The following is a 23297-nucleotide window of genomic DNA, read 5'->3' on the forward strand; positions in this document are numbered from 1 at the left end:
GCTGAATTTACACTTTATGAATTTACATAATCCACAAGTCTCCACATAATTTGAAATGTCCTGTTTGGATGCTGAACTGATTAGGAAAAATTCTGTCAAGTTATAAGTCCAACATTACTCTTACTGCTGTAGTAAGAACCTTAGATCTCTGACCTATAGTCTCTGCCCGCACCAAAATGCTCTTCTTTATCTAAAATTATGTATAGGCTCATACTTAATTTCTTCTCTTGCAATGTTCCTCCCTCAGAGCTAAAAACACAGTGAGAGAAAGCCAGTGTGATTTATGCAATTCCAAAAAAGAATGGGTGGGCAGATGCTCTGTGAATCATAAGCACCTCCTTGACCTTTACGAAGGAGTGAGAGAGGGGAAGAAGGAAAGGTGTTGCTAGTTTCTACTTAGTGATTCATATTGTTTTCCTCAAAGTGAAGCATTTAATGGGGGGGAAAAAAAGGCGTTACCTTTGTATTCAGAAGAACAGCATTCTATTCTTCATGCAGCTTTAGCTTCATTCTGTAACAGCATGAAGCAAATCAGATCTGCCACTTCCTTGTGAAAGCAGGAAAAGAAATAAGGGACATTCTCCTCCTTGTGAAACCTCTCTCTACAACCAGTGCTTTTTAGTTGGAGAAATCTGAAGGATACTCCTGTAAAACCTAACCAACAGATATATCAGTTATTTCCAATACTTACTGTCTTCCTTTAAAGTAAACCTAGTGTTTGCCCAGATTATGGTGTGTGAATGACGTTATAATCATTCTCAGAATTGTACTGAGTCAGAATATTTAGAGAGAACATGTGACATATGTCACAAAAAAACATTGCATGCAGGTGCTAAAAGTATGTACTCATTACCCTTACTCATATATGACTTGCAAAATCCCAAGTCTATTATACAATTACTTTAGGTTCATACAATCTTTTGCTGCAGCTGTTACTCTGTCTTATCTGTTTGTTATTCCTGAAAGATCTGCAATAATTATTTGAGATAATAATAGCATCTGTAAGGTCAACACTCATAAAAAGACCTCATGAGAAAAAGCTGATTCCATTGACTTCAGTGGTAACAGGATTTCACTGACTGTCTTTTGTGCAAATTTTTGAGAATTTTAGTACAAGAAGCTCTTTTTTTTCTACTAGGGAAAACAATCTGCCCTGATCCACTTTAAAGAACTTTAATAGAAAAAGTTCTTGAAATTTTAAATTCTATGAAAATGTCAATAAGGTCCAAAGTTCTGTTATACATTGCTCTTAATCTTTATTTACTTAAGGAGTGTTCCTGGTCAGAGGTCAACGTGAGTATTAATCATTGATAGATTCTACATATAAGAAGAAAATGCACCCATTTTATGAAAGAGTCCTTGTACTAAAGAATTTATGTAAGGGGTTTTACGTTAGACCAAAGCTCCAACCCAAATGTCAGTATCAGAGCAGAGTGATGTTCTTCCAGTTAAAAATACTGGCATTGTACCCTGGATTTACAAAGAAAATCCCAGGGCTTACAAAGTCCCCCCACAAAGTTGCTTGACATCATGGTCACTATGAAGCGGGGATGGATGAGAATGGGCTGTACCTATAGCGGAGGCCTGTCCTTCCCTGCCTCTGGTGGGAAGGTACAAGGGCAGGGTACAGGCTGCCCTCCCCTCCAGCTTACCCTGACAGACTAGGGGAGGCTGCTGGTGATAGTTAGGTATCCTGTAATGATCCAGCTCCCACGTACCGTTCAATACCTTTTCAACTGGTAAAGAAGATCCCTGTCAAAGCAAGAACAGGGGTATGGTAGATACCAGATGAAACTAGAGGGAACTGAATCGGCAGCTGCTCCTACTCAAATGTCAACTCCTTTGTTCAAGCACCTTTGCCTTCCATTTGGTGCTGGGACAGGTCCTTCCCTGCATGCAGACATATTAGGGCAAAAGACTGTGTCGCTCCTTGTACTTTCCTTGGAGCCACAAGGACACGCTATTCACTTTTTACTTTCAATCTTGCATAAAATTACAGCCCCGTCCTCCAGACAGTGGAGAACTGGTATACACTAGTATGGTAGAGCATCGCTGCCAGCTCTGTAGCTAGCCAGGTCGCAGAGCACGCGTGTGGTACACTGCAACACAGTCAGCATCTCTTCAGTCCCCACACCTGGGATGCAGGGTCAGAGTGGTCTTTGCAGTACTGCTGATTTGCAAAGTTTATGAATTATCTAATGAACTAGGGGGCATTAGGCAATTCGTAAAGAACACTGCACAGACTGATACTAAGCATAGACATTAAGGCAGCAAATAAGGCAAAGAGCAACAGCAAAAGCTCTTGGATGATGCAAATTAGAAAATCCTTTGATGTCACTTGCCTCCCAAATGAGAACTGTTCTGACTTGACCTATCTCCCAAAATATTTTGGAACTAAATGAACAGTACCTTTCTGAAATGATAGTCTTACCACTCATGGTTTATTTTGACCAAGCCAAGGACTGTAGCAGTAGGCTCTCTCCATTTAACTGAAAATTTAATGACTCTGCAAATGAGCATTAAAAGTAGGAATAACTACTGCTTTTACTAAACGAATAAGAATTTCAGGTGTTAGCTGTGACAAATTATTCAACCTCTTAAGTGGATGTGCCACTAAAAGGGAACAGTAAACTACAGTCTTCTGATATTTATAAATAGAAAGGTAGGTCCAAAAAATGCACATTTGTAAATTCTCAAATAAAACCTTTAAATGTCAGCAGTCATACTTTCTATTTACTTTGTACTTTAACAATGCTTTAAACTTTATAATTTTTAATACTTTATATGTACATTAGGAAATTTATACTTGCAACAGGTATTTGGGCAATACTTTTTGCCAGCTTCAATGGCATCTCCTTGTTTTAAGTAAAAAGTTTCAGTTATAGCCTACTGACATGAAAAGGCATATGAGATCACCATGCATTAATAAGGAAAACGCATTTTATGCATTTACAGGATTTTATTTCTAACGTGATTGCTATAAAAAGAATTACTGTAAATGTATTACTTATATGGTAAATTTACATAAAAAAGACTGAAAGGGTAGTAATATAAATGTGACACAGAGAAAGTATGAAATGTCAGTATGTCATTTAAACTGCTATTGTAATCTAATTCTATCTGGCTTTAAGAAACAGCTCTGGTATTTTGTCTCCTTTAAAAAATGGCAGGAGTTTTGTATAATAGTTTTAGAGGAAAAGAGCTTGCCCTGAATAGGTAGTCAGAACACAGTTGTAGGTTGAAGAAGGTTTTTTTATTATTCAATACTTAAATAATGCATAAGTAATTAGAATCACAGAATCAGAGAAAAAATAGTTATAGTGTTTGACCGTTCTTACGATAAAAATATTTTTCCTTATGGGTAGTTAAAATTTTGCCACTTGTTGCCTCCTTTCCTTTCACCATGCAAATCTGAGCTCTGTATAAACCCCGCTTAAATAGCTGGAGAGGGAAAATAGATACCCCCTTAGCCTACTCTTCAGGTTAAACATGCCCTGTAGCCTCCCCTTATATGTCATATGCCTTTCCCAGAAATCAAGGAACCCCTGCAACCACCCTGATGGTCCTCCATTGGGTTTCTTCTGGTTGCTTGGCAACTCTTTTCTATCGGGAGGGCACAAAAATGGAAACTACATTCCAGATGCAGCCTCACTAATGCCCAGCAGAGGGGAATAATAACTTCCCTCAACCTGCTGGCTGTGCTCTAATTAATGCAACCGTATATGAGGTTATCCTTCATCACAACAAAGGTGGACTGACCCACGTTCAGTCTGGTGTCTACCAGACCTCAGGTCCTTCTCTGCAGAGCTGCTACCCAGTCAGTCGGTCACTGGCCTGTGCAGTTTCATGGGGTTGTTCACTTCCTCCGCTCCCCTTGTCCCCCGCCAGATGCAGGATTTTGTATTTGCCTTTGTTCATAAAGCTCCTGCTAGCCCATTTGTCCAGTCTGGCAAAGTCCTCCAGAATGGCAGCTGTACCCTCAGCATATCAGTCTCTACCTCCCCTCCAAGTTAGTAACATCCACAGACTTCCTGGACATGTAGGCTCTCCTACCACCCAGGTCCCTGATGGAGATGTCAAACAGCATTCACCTTAGCATCCTCTGAAATGCCACCTGGAACAGAGACTTTGAACTGTCGACTGCTACCTTTTCAGACCAGTGGTCCAGCCAGTTATTCATCCACTCTATAGTCCACCCTGTTCCTTGGTTTGGGTACCAGGTTACTGTAGGAGACTGTGTCAAAAGTCTTGCAAAGGTGGAGGAAAACAACATCCATGCCATGTGAATGCAAGGTTAGCCACATGCTCTGTCCTCCCAGGATGTGGTCCAAAAAAGAAGTGGAAACTCAACATGAGTCTGAAATGTCCTCTAACGTGCATTTAGCCAAGGCGATGCTTTGTCTGTTGAAATGTGCTATGTGCAGTATACTTCCTCAAACACGTCAATGCATGAAAAATCATCCCAAGCTCAGTAAGCATAGTTATAAATTAGCAGTGCAGGAAACCAATGTTTTTAAAAGACAAGGTGCTGTATGAAGTTGTCCACCAGTTTGTAGAACTGTGCCTGCTTAACATAAGCAGTTTTTATTCCCCTTTCCACTTTGTTTTCACCTTTTATTTCCCTTTTTTTCTACAGGTTGCCAATGAAAGAAGTTCTGTTTAGCTATGGTGGTGAGTATTACTATTTTTCTGACTTGATTACAGTCACACTTTGAATATGTAACTATTTCTCTAGTGTCACTTTAACAAATTTTTATGGTTTTGTTTAAAAAGATGATAGGATGATTTAGCTATGCAATTTAGTGTTTGAATAATAAGCTGGCTATGTTTGGTGAATGATTTTCTATTAGTAATTACCAATACAGAATAATTTCACTTCCTAGCATCACAGAATAAAGTCACAACTGAATTAATTTTAAGTGGGATGCAATCAAACTGTTGGAAGAAATTGAGGTATGGTCTGGAATTAGATTGTGAGGTAATGTCATCGAAATAAGATTAATATTATTTTATATTTGAGTGCATAACCACATAGTGCCATTAAAATGAATGGTTTGCTAGAGTTAAATAATACTGTATCACAAAAAATGCACTATGCTTGAGAGCAGATACAATGTAGTACTTAACAAGGGAGGGCAGCAAATAGGTGATATAGAAAAGGCTGAAATGTTCAATGCCTTTTTTTTTGTTTCGGTCTTCACAAAAAAGGTTAATTATTACTAAAATTTTATTTCAGTTGTTATTAAGAATTTGGGAGTAGGATCATGGAGAGAATAGGAAAAGAACATCTGAAGGAATACTGAGGTAAATTGGAGTATTCAGGATGGCACAGCCTAATGAAACTTACCCTTAAAATACTTAACCAGAGCAATTTCTCAAACACTAGTGATTAGCAGGATGAGCAAGTTCCCAGAAAAATGGAGAAAGGCAAACACAATGTCATATCTAACAAAGGAGGAAAGGAAAATCTAAAGAATTACAGAAAAGCCAGCCCTAATAGCATTTCCAAGACACTGGAACAAAGTATTAAACAACCCATTTGTAGGCATCGAAAGAATAGTAAGGAGATAAGAGGACTTGCACAGGGACACGTCAGAAACAAATCCTATCAAGTTGATCTCATTTCCTTCTTTGACAGCAAAACAGATATAGGGGTTGTATTTGATACAGCATATCTTCGACACAGTCCCACATGACATTCATAAGCAAGCAAAGCAGATAAGGACTAAATTAAATTCACATAAGGTAGATATGCAACTGATTGGAAAGCTGGACTCTGAGAACAATCATTTGCTGCCAAAGTAGGAGAACATCTCACACAGGCTTCCATAATGTGGTTTTCTAGCTCTAGCACTATGAAACATTGCCATTAATTACTTGCTCAATCACATGGACAATAAGCTTACCAAATTTACAGATAGTGCCCATTTGGGAGGACTTGCAAGCAGCTTGGGAGGCAGGATTAGAATTCAAAAAATGTCGCTTACATTAGAGGAATGGCTTGAAATCAATATGATAAAATTCTTTGAAGACAAATACATTCTGTCACAGACAGAAAAGGAGTGACAATAATACTGCAGGAGAGAACCTGAGGATTACAGGGGACCACAAACTGAACCTGAGTTGAAGAGGTGATGCTCTTAAGAAAAACGCCACTCAGGGGAGATGTTGAAGGGAGTGCTTATAATATAATGGAGGTAATTACTCATCTCTGTTCAGTGTTAGTGAAGAATCAGTTGCATGGAATGTGGAAAACAAATGGGAACTTTAGAAAAGATGTAATGGTTTCAGTGTCTTCACACAGAAAAAAAATAAATGAGAAAACAGAGGCACAGCAGTTTATATCTCTTCATAATGGGCTGTTATAAAGGCATATTAGTGACTTCTCTATCCTTCCTGAGAGTAGGAGAGAAAGAAATGGGCCTAAATTTCAGGAAGAGAGATTTAGTTTAGAATTTGGACGGTTGCAGCTATGTGGAAATTTAAGTACTCAGTTTACCTCAGGCTGCTGCAAAGACAGGCAAGCATCTCACAAGGTAGGTTTGGTCTGCCAGCTGTCATCTTCTCCCACAGCTATAGCACAAAGGAGGTGGCTGGATATTTCTGCATGCCTTTTTTTTCTGTGAAACTATGAGTTACATTTGTTAGTCAAATCACCAGATCGTATAAATTAGGAAAACTGAGTGACCTGAGTGCATGTTATACAGTTTACTGATCTGTATTTTTGACTACTCGTGTTCATGCAAAAACTCTTCTTTTGCAGCCCCGAATTAGGATCAAGAGCTAAAACCGTAGAGTATTTTGAGGCCTGTTTCTATACTAAGAAGGAATCCACAGCACAAATGTTATTTAAAGCACCATTTAAAAAAATAAATTGCTTCCAATATGCTAATTGCAAAGCAGTAATAACAATCAATGTTCTTTCAAGAGATAATCTTATGTACTAGCATAATTAACCCCAGAGATACACACATTAATGTGCCATATTGAAATATGATTTCTTGAAGTGCTTGCTGGTTTAAGAGATGCCCAAAATAACACAGCATATTTTCTTTAGAAATAATATAAATGCTGAAATTAAATAAAGCCATATTTTTGTTGCAAAGTGGTTGCTGTGATTCTTATTTTTACTCCTGTAAATCTAGCTCCACGTATTTCAAGTAGCTGAGAACGAATGCCAGCATCATTGGGAAAGGAATGCTCCCACGCTCTTAACCTTGGCCACATTTTGCCACCACACAGACACTTATGTTTTGTGAAATACTCCAGGAATTATACACGTTTGTGTCGGCACCCACAGCAATCAGCACGCAGTGATTTTTCCCTGCCATGCAATATTCATAGCCCTTTGGCCAGCATACAAAAGGAAAAAATCTATACCTTAAGGTGTAAAAAATCCTTAAAACCAGAAAATCAGAAAGTGGCAACTCAGCAACACTGAGGATCAGCCTGTTATGAGGATCAAGAAGCCCAGTCCTTCCCCACCTGACCGATGCTTGCCTGCCCTGCACAGGCTCACTGGCTGTCTTACTGGGGTTGGTGAGCACGTTAATAGTGGCTATCCAGCATGTGCATTAGCCAAGGCATAATTGTTTCATATGAATAAGTTGCATATATTATTCTTGCAGCATCTCTTTGTACATTGTAAAAGATGTCTGAACAAAAATGAGCTGGCGATTTCTATTTAAGACTGCTCTCACTTATGCAAGGAGTAGTGTCTAGCCATACACAGGGCAATCCTAGGCTATGTCTACACCAGTCAAGTCATACACCCCAAAGCAAATGGCACAGAGTAGCTTACAAGTTAAGGGAAGAGCCTGCTGCAAGCTGGCTTTTCTAGAAGTGGACTGGTGACACTCACACTGCAATAACGCCAAACTTAATATGTATCCGAAGCACCTCTAAGCCTGCTTAGTGGTAAGGCTAATGGTAGGCACATGGACAACCTGTCCAAGTTTATAGTATTGGTTTGGGAGGCTACTTTTGCCTCTGCCCTTGTCAGTCTACCCATGTGTCGTGGTTTAACCCCAGCCAGCAACTAAGCACCACCCAGCTGCTCACTCACTCCTCCCCCAAGTGAGATGGGGGAGAGAATCAGACAGGTAAAAGTGAGAAAACGCATGGGTTGAGATAAAGACAGTTTAATAGGCAAAGCAAAAGCCACACACACAAGCAAAGCAAAACAAGGAATTCATTCCCTACTTCCCATCGGCAGGCAGGTGTTCAGCCATCTCCAGGAAAGCAGGGCTCCATCACGCGTAACGGTGACTTGGGAAGACAAACGCCATCACTCTGAACGTGACCCCCTCTCTCCTTCTTCCCCCAGCTTTATATGCTGAGCATGACATCATATGGTATGGAATATCCCTTTGGTCAGTTGGGGTCAGCTGTCCCAGCTGTGTCCCCTCCCAACTTCTTGTGCACCCCCAGCCTACTCGCTGGTGGGGTGGGGTGAGGAGCAGAAAAGGCCTTGACTCTGCGTAAGCGCTGCTCAGCAATAACCAAAACATCCCTGTATTATCAACACTGTTTTCAGCACAAATCCAAAACATAGCCCCATACTAGCTACTATGAAGAAAATTAACTCTAGCCCAGCCAAAACCAGCACACCATGGTCAAGAGGAGAGTTTCGATTTGGGGTGCCAACATTCACTGGTGGGATCAGATAGGGCCACACATTTGAGATGAACACCAGTAGGTACACATCTGCCATGCAACACCAGCATAACACTTTCTGAGAGCTCATACTGACAGTGGAATACAATATGTTCCTCCTCTCCTTCACCTCTAACTGGTTGATGAGGTTTGGGATTGGCAAACTCCCTGCAGACATCATCTCTCTCAAGCTATGCGCAGCCATGGACAGGCTAATCTCTCCACAATAGTCTGCACTGACAGCATAACGAAGGTGGTGTGTGGCCTATTATATGATGGGACCACTGCCAAGATTTCCACGCCCGGTTGTGTCTCCTGAGAGGTTCCTATCCAGATATAAGCCACAATGACTGCTGTTACCCATTCTGCAAGTCCTAGTGAAACACTGTTTAGGAGGGCACTTGCAGCTGTGAGGCTGCATGCATACTGTGCTGGTTCATGCACAGGTTCCCCCATTCTTCTTGACTGAGCCCGGAGTGGGCTGACCTCAGGGCAATGCTGGAGTATGGCTGACAATAAGAAGAATGAGACGGCACCTGCTGCCTTGAGGTTGACCAAGCAATGCAGCTGGGGTGGGAAGCATGCATGGTGTATTACTGTGGTGGGAAGAGTGAAAAGGCCATGAGGCTGTAGCAACCACTTAGTACCATGGAACATCTATAAAGTCATCTTCTTTTACCTGTGTTGTTGACTCTGAGTGCTTGAGCACTTGTGTGTGTGAATCTGTGTGTGTGAGGAATGGGATTTCTTTGGCATGGGCAATTGGTGTCAGTTTCTCTTCCTCTACCTCTGACTTTGACGCTGAATCTGTTGATTTAAATATCTGAGGCACGTTGGTCCCAGAGGCTGTGTCTAGCAAGTCGCACTGTGGCAGGACTCTACTTAGACGTCTGATGAAATTTGTCACCTAAGCCACCACTATTCTGAGTTACACGTAACCTGGATTAGCATCATAAGAATTGAGATAGGCAGCCCTGAAATGTTTGAATTAAAAGTGGCACTGCTTGATATCGTGCCAACAACACACAGCAGTGAGCTGCCAGGCTGTTGCCAAACAGGGTGAAAGCACTCCCATTCCTGTGGGAATGGCTCCAAACATATGGAGACCAAAGTGACAGTGAGAAAATCACTTTAACGCAGCTTTTCTCTGCATATAGCATCCAGAAGCTAGTAACTCACAGTTTGGGAGGGTGAATCCTATTCTCTCTTTAGTACATGGGAGAGAGAAGATATTGTGGGATAATACTGGTGAAGTGGGTTTGCTTAAAAACTTTTACTGCATTGCAGCCATAATAATAAAGACTAGTAAGTATAAACTATTGTAGACATTACAAATCAGTGATGTATTTTGTGCAAGGAGTCATCAGTTAAGTTTCCATTTAAGTTCAAAGAAAGGGATGGCCCATATTGCAGAGTTTAAACTGGAGATAAGCAATTACACAGGCTCTCTGATGCACTGAGTTGTGTCTACTGGCAAATGACTGAATTGGGTCTGGCATCCTGGTTTCTTCCTAAACTGACCGAAAGCCACTTAGTTTTCCTGGCACAAGGTAGCAGTACTGCAATTCTCCCTCCGTGTCTGGGTGCAAGCCTTGACCCCAGCCCGCTTGCAGCAGCCAGGAGAAGGAAAGGTGCCACGGTCTTCTGATGGGGTGGGCTCTGCCATCCGTCCTGAGAGTGACCTTCAGCACTGTCCTGGTTTTGGCAGGGACAGAGTTAATTTCCTTCCTAGTAGCTGGTACAGTGCTGTGTTTTGGATTTAGGATGAGAACAATGTTGATAACACACCGATGTTTTAGTTGTTGCTAGGTAGTGCTTACACTAGCCAAGGACTTTTCAGCTTCCCATGCTCTACTGACTGAGAAGGCTGGAGGTGCACAAGAAGCTGGGAGGGGGCACAGGCAAACTGGCCAAAGGGACATTCCATACCATGTGACGTCATGCTCAGTACATAAACTGGGGAAAGCTGGCCGGGGGGGCCGCTGCTCGGGGACTGGCTGGGCATCGGTCGGCGGGTGGTGAGCAATTGTACTGTGCATCACTTGCTTTGTGTATTTATTATTATTATTATTACATTATTATTACTATTATTGTTATTATTATTTTATTTCAATTATTAAACTCTTTTTAAGTCAACCCACGAGTTTTTCTCACTTGTGCTCTTCCAATTCTCTCCCCCATCCCACTGGGGCGCGGGGGGGAGTGAGCGAGCAGCTGGGTGGTGCTCAGTTGCTGGCTGAGGTTAAACCACAACAAGCACCCAGAGCCTCACTTGCCAGTGCTATCACCTGTACTCTGAAGGTTATTAGAAATGAGATTTTATGGTGTCTAATAGGCCCATTCAGACAAATCAGGGACATTTTCGAAAGAAAGGCTGTGGAATAATCCTACTCCAGCTTTAAAGAGATTCTTGGACATTTTAAACTGGTTTTTATCTGTTACTCCACCAAGTGTTCAGTGATATAAATACTTGAATTCCTGCCAAATGTGTGGTGTTTTTTGAAGCTCAAGGGTAGACATCAGGTAGAACTGAAACAGTTACAAGTCAGATATTTTTGTACTTAATTGTACTGAATAGTTACAGGTAAGTCAACAGGTGCTTTCATACAGTGAACATAAAGCTACTTTTGCTTACAAAGGAAACTGCTGAAATAAAAATATTTGCTGAACCACAACAGAATAGATTTGTGGGGTTTTTTTTAACTTTTGAACACATGCCAATAAATGGGAATTGGATTTTATCAAGCATCAGCATGGTTTCTTGTGTCACAAACCAAAGCTGTTTAGAAGCGCAAGTTACATTTTCACATCCCTTTAAAAGAAACCTCATTCCTGTGTAAACTAGCTCACGTCATTTCCAAGCAAATCCCTTGCCTCTGGTTTATCATCAGCAAGATTTTAAAGTTGAAAATTTAAAAAAACCCACCAAACAGAACCAAATGAAACCGGAGGTCTGTAACTTAAAACACAGATATGCCTGTTCACTTAATCTGACTGGCTGATAACATTTATCACATATGGTAGCTTTTTTTCTTTCTTATGCTTCCAGAGCAAGGAGATAACTTTGTAAAACTATTTCCAAGGATGTGTAATAACAAAGGAGATTTGCATTTTGCTAGTGTTAGTGCAAATCAGGAGTCATTCTCTTGGAACTGATGGAGTCGCGTAGACATAAGGAAAAGAACTGGATTATCATTTCTAGTGAGCACTTCACTTGTGTTTCCATGAACATGTCTTTTCTCATTTTCCTCACGTTATATCTGATGCATTATAGCAGTCAGTGACAGACTTAACGTTGTCCAGATTTTTATCTCATAAACAAAACTTAATAAAAAACCACAGAGCAAGTTTGAAGGCTAAGATTTATGTCCTATTATGTGATGTACAGTGATTGCATGTTGCTGACCTTGGCCTTTCTATTAACTTCCACACAGAAGATTGCTTGCAACAGAGCAAAATAAAAATCGTGTGGTCTGATGCAATTTTCCCTCATCCACAGTTCTTCAGCTGTGGTGGAGACAGTGTGGGAGGCAGGTCCAATAAAAGCACTGCTAGCAAGAGATTGTATTAAAGACTTGAACATTTGGATTACGAGCCCATATGTGTATAAACACACACACATATTCCCTCTTAATGTCTCTGCCATTCATGGCAATGCATCCAAACCAGCTGTGCTGCCAGCTGTGCTTTCAAAAGTAGTGCCCTTTGATGCTATGGCTTCCTGCAGCACTGAAAAGCCCAGCTGAGGTCACAAAGGGAAAGATTCCCTTCATTCCCTAGAAAACAGTCTGCCATTAACTTAGAATCATAGAATCATAGAATCATTGAGGTTGGAAAAGACCTCTAAGATCATCGAGTCCAACCGTCAACCCAACACCACCATGCCCACTAAACCATGTCCCTAAGCGCCTCATCTACACGTCTTTTAAATACCTCCAGGGATGGGGACTCAACCACTTCCCTGGGCAGCCTCTTCCAATCTTTAACCACTCTTTCAGTAAAGACATTTTTCCTCACATCCAATCTAAACCTCCCCTGGCGCAACTTGAGGCCATTTCCTCTCGTCCTATCACTAGTTACTTGAGAGAAGGGACCAACACCCACCTCGCTACAACCTCCTTTCAGGTAGTTGTAGAGAGCGATGAGGTCTCCCCTGAGCCTCCTCTTCTCCAGGCTAAACAACCCCAGTTTCTCTATTTTACTACAAAATGGAGACAGAATGATGACTGTTTTTTACCCCTGCTTGTTCAACTCTGGAGACTTAAATTTTCTTGTAACTGTTCAGATTTCAAACTATGATATTTTTGCAATTTAGCCTTATGTGCTACCTCTGCTAGGAACTTCAAAGTCCTTTGCTGCTTTTTTCTGATTTTTTTTAAAGTTTTGGCAACAGTACCATGCATATTTCTTTAGGTCTGCTGTTGAAAAACCTGGAGATCATAGATCAAGTTGTAAAGGCTGTTAGATATATCTTTTGATATTTGCCCTGTTTTTCTTTTCAGTTTTATTAATATAGCCATTTCCTTTTTAAATAGGAATGAGCACTCATCAGTGGGTATTTTTTATGCTATTTACAGTGATTACCAAGTTCATTTTGACTAAAGAAATGCAAACCTTAAAAGAATATCTTTGGGTAATAGTTTATACTGAATATCACCTGACTTTTTTTTAATTTGCCCACAGTAAAACAGTGCAAAATTAAGCATATAAAGCTACGCTAGATAATTGGAAACAAGATTGAAACCAGGGATGCAAGATAAGTTTACTGCAGTGGTATAGCCCTGCATATCAGAAAAGAAAATGTAGATGAAATACAATCTAAGTGTTATATAGTTTCCAATCATATGGATAACATATTAGTTACAGGTAAATGAAGCTTGAAAGAAAGAGAGCTTCCTTTGACACCATGTACTCATTCCTCATATTGTTTTGATTTTAGAAGTTAAAAATATAGAGCTAAAATATTGGACCATGTATATTCTGTATATTCTGAAACCTTTACTATAAACTTTCTCATTTGCAAAAGAATGCACCCAACGTTTCATAATGATGAATACATAGTTGTGACTCTGTTTCCAGTATCTCTGTATCTTGGGCAAATAAATCAGTTTACAACATGTCTGACTAATAATTAACACATACAGAGCCTTCCTAGAAAACCATAGTCTGCAGCTTTCTGTTTAGATTTCTTTCTGAATACTAACTAAAGGTATTACATCTACAGTAAATGGACATTTACCGATAAAGTGAAGCACAGAGAGCCTTAAAAAAGGCTGCTAGAGGCAGAAGAATGTGGCTCAAAAGTCAGATTTTGCTCTTATATTGCATTGCAAGTGAAGTTTGGATGGCAAAGCAGCTTGACTCTAGAAGAAATTTCCCCCGAGGACTTTACTCTGTTGAAGATGGTGGTTCTGCAAAGTGGAGCAGGCTAAAAAGGAGTCTGTATCAGGGAAGGTCCTGCAGGATACGAGGCTGCTGCACAGGAAGAGATGATGACTGCAGCTTTAACATCGTCTCCAAAGCAGCTATATGTTACTGTGACCAGTTCTGTGCCTCAGGTTCTCCTGGCCCTGTAGACTGTTGTGCTGACTACTGGGAAGTCTGTGACAACCCTGTTGAGCCCACCAGGTCAGATGAGCCTTGGCCATCTCCAACATCGGGTACGTATAGAGAAAATGCTCAGTTGGCATCACAATAAAAATATACTTGGAAGTAAAATTACTGATTAATCAGTATATATAGTGTATACATCCTAAAAATGTGATTAAGACATAGTGGACAAAGACACTGAGTTTGAAACTGGAGTAAGAATTATGCTCGCTGCTATTTTTTTGTTTGTAGGGACAGATTTTTTTCAGCGTTGGTTAGATCATATTTCTGCTGGACACAAACTCTGTTTTACCTGCAACTTCTCAGAGATAACCTCATTGGATCAAAATTAGTGTGATCTCATCAACTTCAATAGATCTTCACAGATTAACATAAGATGAACAGCAACCTCTAAATTTTTGTATCCATCAGCACTAACAAATCATCAAGAAAATTGAGCATTATCCTGAATGATACTGTTATGAAGTATTCTGCAATGGTTTTGATCTAGCATAGCTTTCCTGTGGGACACCATTTTTCCCACAACAGCTCAGGTGCCGAAGTAGGTGAAGGGATGTGGTTAGAACGAGGATTTCTGGCATATTTTATTTTCTTACAAGTTAGTTTGTAGTGGAAGTTCCTCCAGGACTAATCTAAACTCAGTCTATTTTTTTGAGAACTAGAGATTGCAAAGAAAGGATCTACAAACAGCTGGTCCTCCCTTGGTTCCTGCATGGGCCAAATCTCTCCTGGTGAGAAAAGTTTAGAATAGTGGATTTTAAGACTATGTACCTTCTTACTATTCGTAGACCAAATCTGGCTGAAAATGTGGAGACTGTACCAAACTTTCAAAAGCCTAAAATCAACAAAAATACCGCCACAACTTTTTAAAATGAACTCTTTCTTTGCAATAACCCTGCTGCTTGCATTCCAGCACTCAGACCGCAAACTCTTTAGGAGGCTATGCTCTTAAGCCAGGCATGCAGCCAAAATCTGATAAGTAGGAGTGCCAGAAATGCTGTAAAACAAATTTGATTTTCCAAAGTGTTTCTAATCATCTAAAAGAATGTTCTATGATTTATGTAAATAAAGACATTTGTTTCATATTTATTTGGTGCAGTGGTGTATATTATTTCCAACAGATCAGGGGGTTGTTGTCGTAAGCTCTACATAAACATTTAGCAATGTTTCCGCTCCAGAGCTGACAGCCTGTGGGCCTAGTTTGGCAAACTCTTTCACGGAAACAAATCACTACAAAACCTGCAGCAGTTTGTCAGGTGGATCCTGCCATAGGTCTACCTCTAAAAGGTAAAAGTGTAACAGAAGGTTTAGATAAGGGAATAGGTGAGGGGTAATATTTTCACTGCCTTTCTTAATTCAATTTTTTGCTTGTGTGTTCACTGTTTTGTAACTCCTGGACTGTACATGCCTGCCAGAGGTAGCAATTATATTTAGTCTATTCAAGCAACTTTATTTGTCCTATAGGTGAGCTTGTATCTTTTTTTTATATATCTCATCTCAAAACAAGGTCCTGTTTTTCTAATCCTTAAAGTGCTTCATTGACAGAAAGTCTGAGCATTTTTTAATCTATTTATTGGAGATTTGTTATACAGGTAATTTAAAGGGTAAAAGGAGAATAACAAAGCAGCCAAAATACAGCAGGAAAAAATTACAACTTTAAAGGAACTTTCTAGAACTGAAATGTCTGAGGAACAGGGAAGAGAGAATGAAATTGGAAGAAAAAAATGGGGAAAAGCAAAAGACTGAATATCTGAAGATTAAGCAAACTATGAAGCATTTTTAGAAATTACTTAAGTATATTAGCTGACTTTCAGTAACTGAGACTACACTTCTGCCTTTGGCTAAGAATTATTTAAGCACTAGAAGACCACGTATGCCGAAGTACTTTTCACCTGGAAGATTTTGATCTTTTGGTTGCCTGTGGTTTTGCTCTCAGTGCTTCCTGAGTCATATAACTTTAAATAAACCAATAAACTGAAGTGCTTTACATGGGCTGGTGACCTGGTTTCGGCAGGGATAGAGTTAATTTCCTTCCTAGTAGCTGGCAGAGTGCTGTGTTTCGGATTTAGGATGAGAACAATGTTGATAACACACCGATGTTTTAGTTGTTGCTAAGTAGTGCTTACACTAGCCAAGGACTTTTCAGCTTCCCATGCTCTACCGACTGAGAAGGCTGGAGGTGCACAAGAAGCTGGGAGGGGGCACAGGCAAACTGGCCAAAGGGACATTCCATACCATGTGACGTCATGCTCAGTACATAAACTGGGGAAAGCTGGCCGGGGGGGCTGCTGCTCGGGGACTGGCTGGGCATCGGTCGGCGGGTGGTGAGCAATTGTACTGTGCATCACTTGCTTTGTGTATTGTTGTTATTATTATTACATTATCATTATTATATTTATTATTATTTTATTTCAATTATTAAACTGTTTTTATCTCAACCCACGAGTTTTTCTCACTTCTACTCTTCCAATTCTCTCCCCCATCCCACCGGGGGGTGGGGGGGAGTGAGCGAGCAGCTGGGTGGTGCTCAGTTGCTGGCTGAGGTTAAACCACGACAGTCCTTTTTGGCGCCCAACATGGAGCACGAAGGGTTTGAGATAATAACAGATTAACTGGAGCGTATTAAGGAATTTATACCTGTTAACAGTTGTGGGTCACAATGTTGGTTCCTCTGTTCTCGATATTGATTTGTATAATCTGCATCGTGCTCCTTTTTTTGCTGTACATGTTAGAGATTGGTGTTGGTTTTTGCAGTTTGCTGTGGTCTGCAGTGATTGGTGATGTTCCGCTTGGGAGGTTTATTTTTAAAGCATTGACCTTGGGCTTAATTTGGTATGTGCATTTCACAATGAAACCATTACTGTACTACAGATACCACTTCGTGGAGACAACTAGCAATTGCAGTAATTTTTCTGAGAGTTTTTTTACGGAGGAAATACAGGATGGCAGTGTCACTACCTTTTTCTATGATGTTTCCTCCTTCATTACAGTAACTTTTCAGTATTTTGAACATCCTTGGGCAGTTAAGATACTTCTATTGGTATTTCTTCGGAATACTGTTTTGGTTTTGTCTAAAGTTAATAAGCAATTTAAGAATATCATCCAGAGATCCACCCCAAGGCTGGATAGTTATGAGTGGCAGGGTATGTGGGACAAGATGGGCAAGTACCTAGGCCAATGGGCACCCCCAGTGTTTTGGAACTTCACCCCTGAGCAAGTGCAGAATCCTGAAAAGTTAGTAGAACATTTGGAAAAAGTATGTTGTCACCCTGGTAACTCCAGAGAGATGCAGATCATTGCAACGTGCTGGGGCCTGGCCCATGCCTACCGAGCCCTGTTCAACACTATTCAGTGCCCTCAAAGGGAAGAGAAGGTCTCTGGATCTGACAGTAAAACGACACGCACTGCGGCCACTCAGACCCGGGCAACACGCCCTGCGGCCGCTCAGACCCTGGCGACAGGCCCTGTGGCTGAACCAAAAAGCCAACCTGTGTCGGTATCAGTCACCCCTGTACACAAGAAGAAATCTCGGAAACAGAAGTCGGCTCGTTTAGTAAGGGAGGAAGAAACTTCCTCTAAAAGGGAGCCAGAGGAAGAAGTGGATGAGGCAGACTACCCTGGAGAAGGGCCATCACGAGAACAGGAGGAGGAGGGCCGGCAACTGCTCAGGGAAGAAGAAGAGGAAGAATTCATGAAAGAGGCAGTGACCACTCGATCTCTATCCCTGAGTGAGCTGCGAGATATACGAAAAGATTTCAGCCGTCGTCCAGGCGAGCATATTGTCACCTGGCTGCTCCGATGCTGGGATAATGGGGCCAGTAGCCTGGAATTAGAGGGTAAAGAAGCCAAGCAGCTGGAATCCCTTTCTAGGGAAAGGGGCATTGACAAAATGATTGGAAAAGGGACACGTATCCTCAGCCTTTGGAGGCGACTCTTGTCAAGCGTGAAGGAAAGGTATCCCTTCAAGGAAGATGTCATATGTTGCCCAGGCAAGTGGATCACCATGGAGAAGGGTATCCAGTTTCTGAGAGAATTAGCTGTGCTGGAGGTGATTTATGATGACCTGAGCAATGAACAGCTATGCAAAGATCCAGACGAAGTCAAGTGCACACGACCCATGTGGCGGAAGTTTATAAGGAGCTCACCATCGTCATATGCCAATTCATTGGCAGTGATGACCTGGAAAGACGGAGAAGAACAAATGGTGGATGAATTGGCTGGTCAACTCCGGCAATACAAAGAAAGTCTCTCTTCCTCCCTTGTCTCGGCTGTGGAGAAACTGTCCCAGGAGATCCAGCAATTCAAAGAGGATAGGTCCTACTCCCCACCTGTATGGACCAGTATCTCGGCTATTAGGAGTCAGCGTTCTTTTGCTCAAGAGAGAGAATATGAAGGGGTACACACCATCGGCCATCCTATGGTTTTACCTGCGTGACCATGGCGAGGACCTGAGGAAGTAGGATGGAAAACCTACCTCAGCCCTAGGGGCACAGGTACGTGAATTGCAAGGGAAAACAATCACAGAAGGGGGTTCTTCCAGGAAAATTGCTGCTCCAGTTTCCAGCAGGCAGTTCCCCAGACAGAGTAGAAGGGCTGATCTTACTTGTGATATTAATGAAGAAACTTCTGACTCGTATTTACAAGAAATGAGAAACGAGTACTGTGATGAGGACTAGAAGGGCCCTGCCTCCAGCCAGGGGGAGGAAAGGGATAACTGGGTTTACTGGACTGTGTGGATTCGGTGGCCTGGCACATCAGACCCACAGAAGTATAAGGCTCTAGTAGACACCGGTGCACGGTGTACCCTAATGCCATCAAGCTATATAGGAGCAGAACCCATCTGTATTTCTGGGGTGACGGGGGGGTCACTTCCAACAGCTAACTGTATTGGAAGCCGAAGTAAGTCTAACTGGGAATGGGTGGCAGAAGCACCCCATTGTGACTGGCCCAGATGCTCCATGCATCCTTGGCACAGACTACCTCAGGAGAGGGTATTTCAAGGACCCAAAAGGGTACTGGTGGGCTTTTGGTATAGCTGCCTTGTAGATGGAGGAAATTAAACAGCTGTCCACCTTGCCTGGTCTCTCGGAGGACCCCTCTGTTGTGGGGTTGCTGAGGGTCAAAGACCAACAAGTGCCAATTGCTACCACCACAGTGCACCGGCGGCAATATCGCACCAACCGAGACTCCCTGATTCCCATCCATAAGCTGATTCGTTGACTGGAGAGCCAAGGAGTGATCAGCAAGACTCGCTCACCCTTTAACAGTCCCATATGGCCAGTGCGGAAGTCTAATGGAGAGTAGAGACTAACAGTAGACTATCGTGGCCTAAATGAAGTCACGCCACCGCTGAGTGCTGCTGTGCCGGACATGCTAGAACTTCAATACGAATTGGAATCAAAGGCAGCCAAGTGGTGTGCCATGATTGATATTGCTAATGCATTTTTCTCAATCCCTTTGGCAGCAGAGTGCAGGCCACAGTTTGCTTTCACTTGGAGGGGCGTTCAGTACACCTGGAACCGACTGCCCCAGGGGTGGAAACACAGCCCTACCATTTGCCATGGACTGATCCAGACTGCGCTAGAACAGGGTGGAGCTCCGGAACACCTGCAATACATTGATGATATCATCGTGTGGGGCAACACAGCAGGAGAAGTTTTTGAAAAAGGGAAGGAAATAGTCCAAATCCTGCTGAAGGCCGGTTTTGCCATAAAACAAAGTAAGGTCAAGGGACCTGCACAGGAGATCCAGTTTTTAGGAATAAAATGGCAAGATGGACGTCGTCAGATCCCAATGGATGTGATCAACAAAATAACAGCCATGTCTCCACCAACTAGCAAAAAGGAAACACAAGCTTTCTTAGGCGTTGTGGGTTTTTGGAGAATGCATCTTCCAAATTACAGTCTGATCGTAAACCCTCTCTATCACGTGACCCGGAAGAAGAACGATTTCAAATGGGGCCCTGAGCAACGACAAGCTTTTGAACAAATTAAACGGGAGATAGTTCATGCAGTAGCCTTTGGTCCAATCTGGGCAGGACAAGATGTAAAAACTGTGCTCTACACCGCAGCTGGGGAGAATGGCCCTACCTGGAGCCTCTGGCAGAAAGCACCAGGGGAGACTCGAGGTCGACCCCTAGGGTTTTGGAGTCGGGGATACAGAGGATCCGAGGCCTGCTATACTCCAACTGAAAAAGAGATATTAGCAGCATATGAAGGGGTTTGAGCTGCTTCGGAAGTGATCGGCACTGAAGCACAGCTCCTCCTGGCACCCCGACTGCCGGTGCTGGGCTGGATGTTCAGAGGGAGGGTCCCCTGTACACATCATGCAACTGATGCTACATGGAGTAAGTGGGTCGCACTGATCACACAACGGGCTCGAATAGGAAACCCCAGTCGCCCAGGAATCCTGGAAGTGATCATGGATTGGCCAGAGGGCAAAGATTTTGGAATATTGCCAGAGGAGGAGGTGACGCGTGCTGAGGAGGGTCCAATGTATAATAAACTACCAGAAAATGAGAAGCAATATGCTCTGTTCACCGATGGGTCCTGTCATATTGTGGGAAAGCATCGGAGGTGGAAAGTGGCTGTATGGAGTCCTATGCGACAAGTTGTAGAAACTGCTGAAGGAGAAGGTGAATCGAGCCAATTTGCAGAAGTAAAGGCCATCCAGCTGGCTTTAGACATTGCTGACCGAGAAAAGTGGCCAGTGCTCTCTCTCTATACTGACTCATGGATGGTGGCAAATGCCCTGTGGGGGTGGTTGCAGCAATGGAAGCGGAGCAACTGGCAGCGCAGAGGCAAACCCATCTGGGCCGCTGCATTGTGGCAAGATATTGCTGCCTGGATATGGGGGGCAATGAACAGCAATAAAACTGCTTAGCACTTTATTTCCAGATTCCCATCTATTCACTGACTTGGTGCACGGCAGCAGTAAGCTACGCTGTGACTTCTTCCATGGGTGTGCACCATGCTGAGGGCCGGTCTTGATTTAACTATGTGGAACTGCTTTGACTTTGCTTTTATGAACCCAGCATTCAGTATGTTTCCATGGCTTTCCTGTGTATTTTTAGAAGAAACTGTGCACATTCCTGCCTTAGATACTGAATAGAAGTTCTGGATCTTTTTATTATTATTATTTTTATTTTTATTATTAGAAGAACTGTTAGAGTTTTATTTCTTGACTACATTTATTATTTACTTTATCTTTTTATTTCAATTACTCTGATGGTACAAAAAGCCCTGTCAGAGTCAACACACTGGATCTCATCCTGGTGGTGGTATAAAAGTGACATCCAGAGAGTTTGCTAATTGCTTTTACACTACACAGTCAGGATCTGGCCTACAAGTGAGTAAACCTGGAGACATTTCACTGACAGAAGTACTTACATCAATACTGGGGGCAAATGAAGTAAGAGCTGTAAGGGTATAGGAACGCTGGACTGGGAGGGTAGATCTCATTTACAAAATACTTTTCCTTCCAATCATGATTTTCACATCATATAATCCCATTCATAAAGTCCTCAGGCTGCATATTCAAATTAATTAATTTCTTATTTAATATAGTAATATTCCAACCTAATATATTCACAGCCAGACAATCTCACTGTGTTCTCATGCAGTGTCTTTTAGCTTAGATACCTCTGCTCTCTGCCACTGATGCCTGAGGCAGCACTCCTGGCCCTCTAAGTCTTAATTTGGCTAGACTAAAGAAACTGTATGGTTTTAATCTTCAGTTCCCTAAGCATACATTATGAGAAAGCTTTTCTGTACTTGCCCAGGTTTGCATTTTTTCTTGGGCATGGGTGGTGAGGCCTGCCAGCAGAGCGCCAGTGAGGCTCCATCCTGTTGCTCAGACGCTGCATCAATACTTCCTTCCCTCAATATATTTGAAATATCTTGCTTGATGCTTCCTTCCAGCTACTGTCTGATGCTGACTTTGTGGCAGACTGTGACAAACTGTGACAGTTAAGTAATTTGCTCTGGATATTCCCTGAAAAATGTCTCGGATTTTAGCAGAAGCTGAATTAGAGCAGACACTTTGGGCCTCAGACTGCTCAGGTGGGAAATATCTCACCTACGCCTGCGCTAGCTAACATAGCCTGCTGTATGACTAACAGGGAAAGATAGGCACTTATAATTAATTCATCAGCTCTAGTCTACTCCTACACTTCGGTATGAAATTAGCTATGGCTTAGAAGTGCATATTTCTCTTTTGCCAATAAAGGAGGTCTAGGCAGGAGAGGCATACATGTGTACGTCTGGGCAGACAAACTCCAGCCCTTGCCATGAGAGGGGGATGGCTTTCCTCACGCTTGTGATGGGAAAAAAGCGTGATATAATGCAAATGCAAGTCAAGACTATATTAATATGAAATATGGTTTAAGCTTCTTGAAAATGGAGGAGAAAGGAGAACCTGGGGATTCTGGCTCCAAACCCGTTCTGTGGGGGAAAGAACATGATCTCTACCTGTAGGCTCACCAGTGGAGGAACCGTGAGAACAGGCTGGAAAACAAAGACCCATGTGATAAATGCACAATGTTTGTTATAGACTTGATCCAAAGCCCTGCGCAGGCATTCTGGATCTTTCTTTTACTGAAGCTTTGACAATCAAGCGCACTGAAGAAACAGTCTGTGCAGAAGATCTTAAAACACACACAAAGTCTTAGTGAAGTGTTATCAAAGAAAAAAATCAGGAGGCATGTATTTGTCTGGAAAAATTGTCACTCAATTTAGGTTTTATACTGGGTTTTGGAGAGTATATGAAACTTACATTTGCCTTGAAACATAATTGATCGGTCTGTTTTTCAAAAAGGAATTAAACTGGCGCGGAAAAAGAATATATTACAATAGGTTTGGAATAGTTATTAGTTTTTTTTAATTCTCTAACTGGAAAAACTTATTTCTATTTTAATTGCCAATTAGAAAATTATTGTTATTAGAAATGTATTCTTTTTAAGTTTATTACTGGAAAATAACTTTATTTGAAGAATTATTTTTATTGACATGTAAGGTAATAATTTTTCAGTCAAT

The 23297-nt window shown here is 41.8% G+C and overlaps 2 protein-coding genes across 11 annotated transcripts in view; both read left to right on the forward strand.

Moving 5' to 3' along the window:
* MLIP (muscular LMNA interacting protein) overlaps positions 1-7105 on the forward strand; it is a 126969-nt gene extending 119864 nt beyond the window's left edge. For all 9 annotated transcript variants that reach the window (XM_076332947.1, XM_076332951.1, XM_076332953.1 and 6 more), the window contains 2 exons: positions 4637-4671; positions 6764-7105. In XM_076332947.1, coding sequence (XP_076189062.1) covers positions 4637-4663 — 27 coding nt within the window. In that variant the 3' untranslated portion in view covers positions 4664-4671; positions 6764-7105. The remainder of the gene's footprint in view (positions 1-4636; positions 4672-6763) is intronic.
* A 6762-nt stretch (positions 7106-13867) lies between these two features.
* The window catches only part of TINAG (tubulointerstitial nephritis antigen), a 62186-nt gene continuing 52756 nt past the window's right edge, over positions 13868-23297 (forward strand). For both annotated transcript variants that reach the window (XM_076332957.1, XM_076332958.1), the window contains exon 1: positions 13868-14315. In XM_076332957.1, coding sequence (XP_076189072.1) covers positions 13946-14315 — 370 coding nt within the window. In that variant the 5' untranslated portion in view covers positions 13868-13945. The remainder of the gene's footprint in view (positions 14316-23297) is intronic.

This window comes from Aptenodytes patagonicus, chromosome 3 (genome assembly GCF_965638725.1).
Source record: "Aptenodytes patagonicus chromosome 3, bAptPat1.pri.cur, whole genome shotgun sequence".
Taxonomy (NCBI): Eukaryota; Metazoa; Chordata; class Aves; order Sphenisciformes; family Spheniscidae; genus Aptenodytes; species Aptenodytes patagonicus.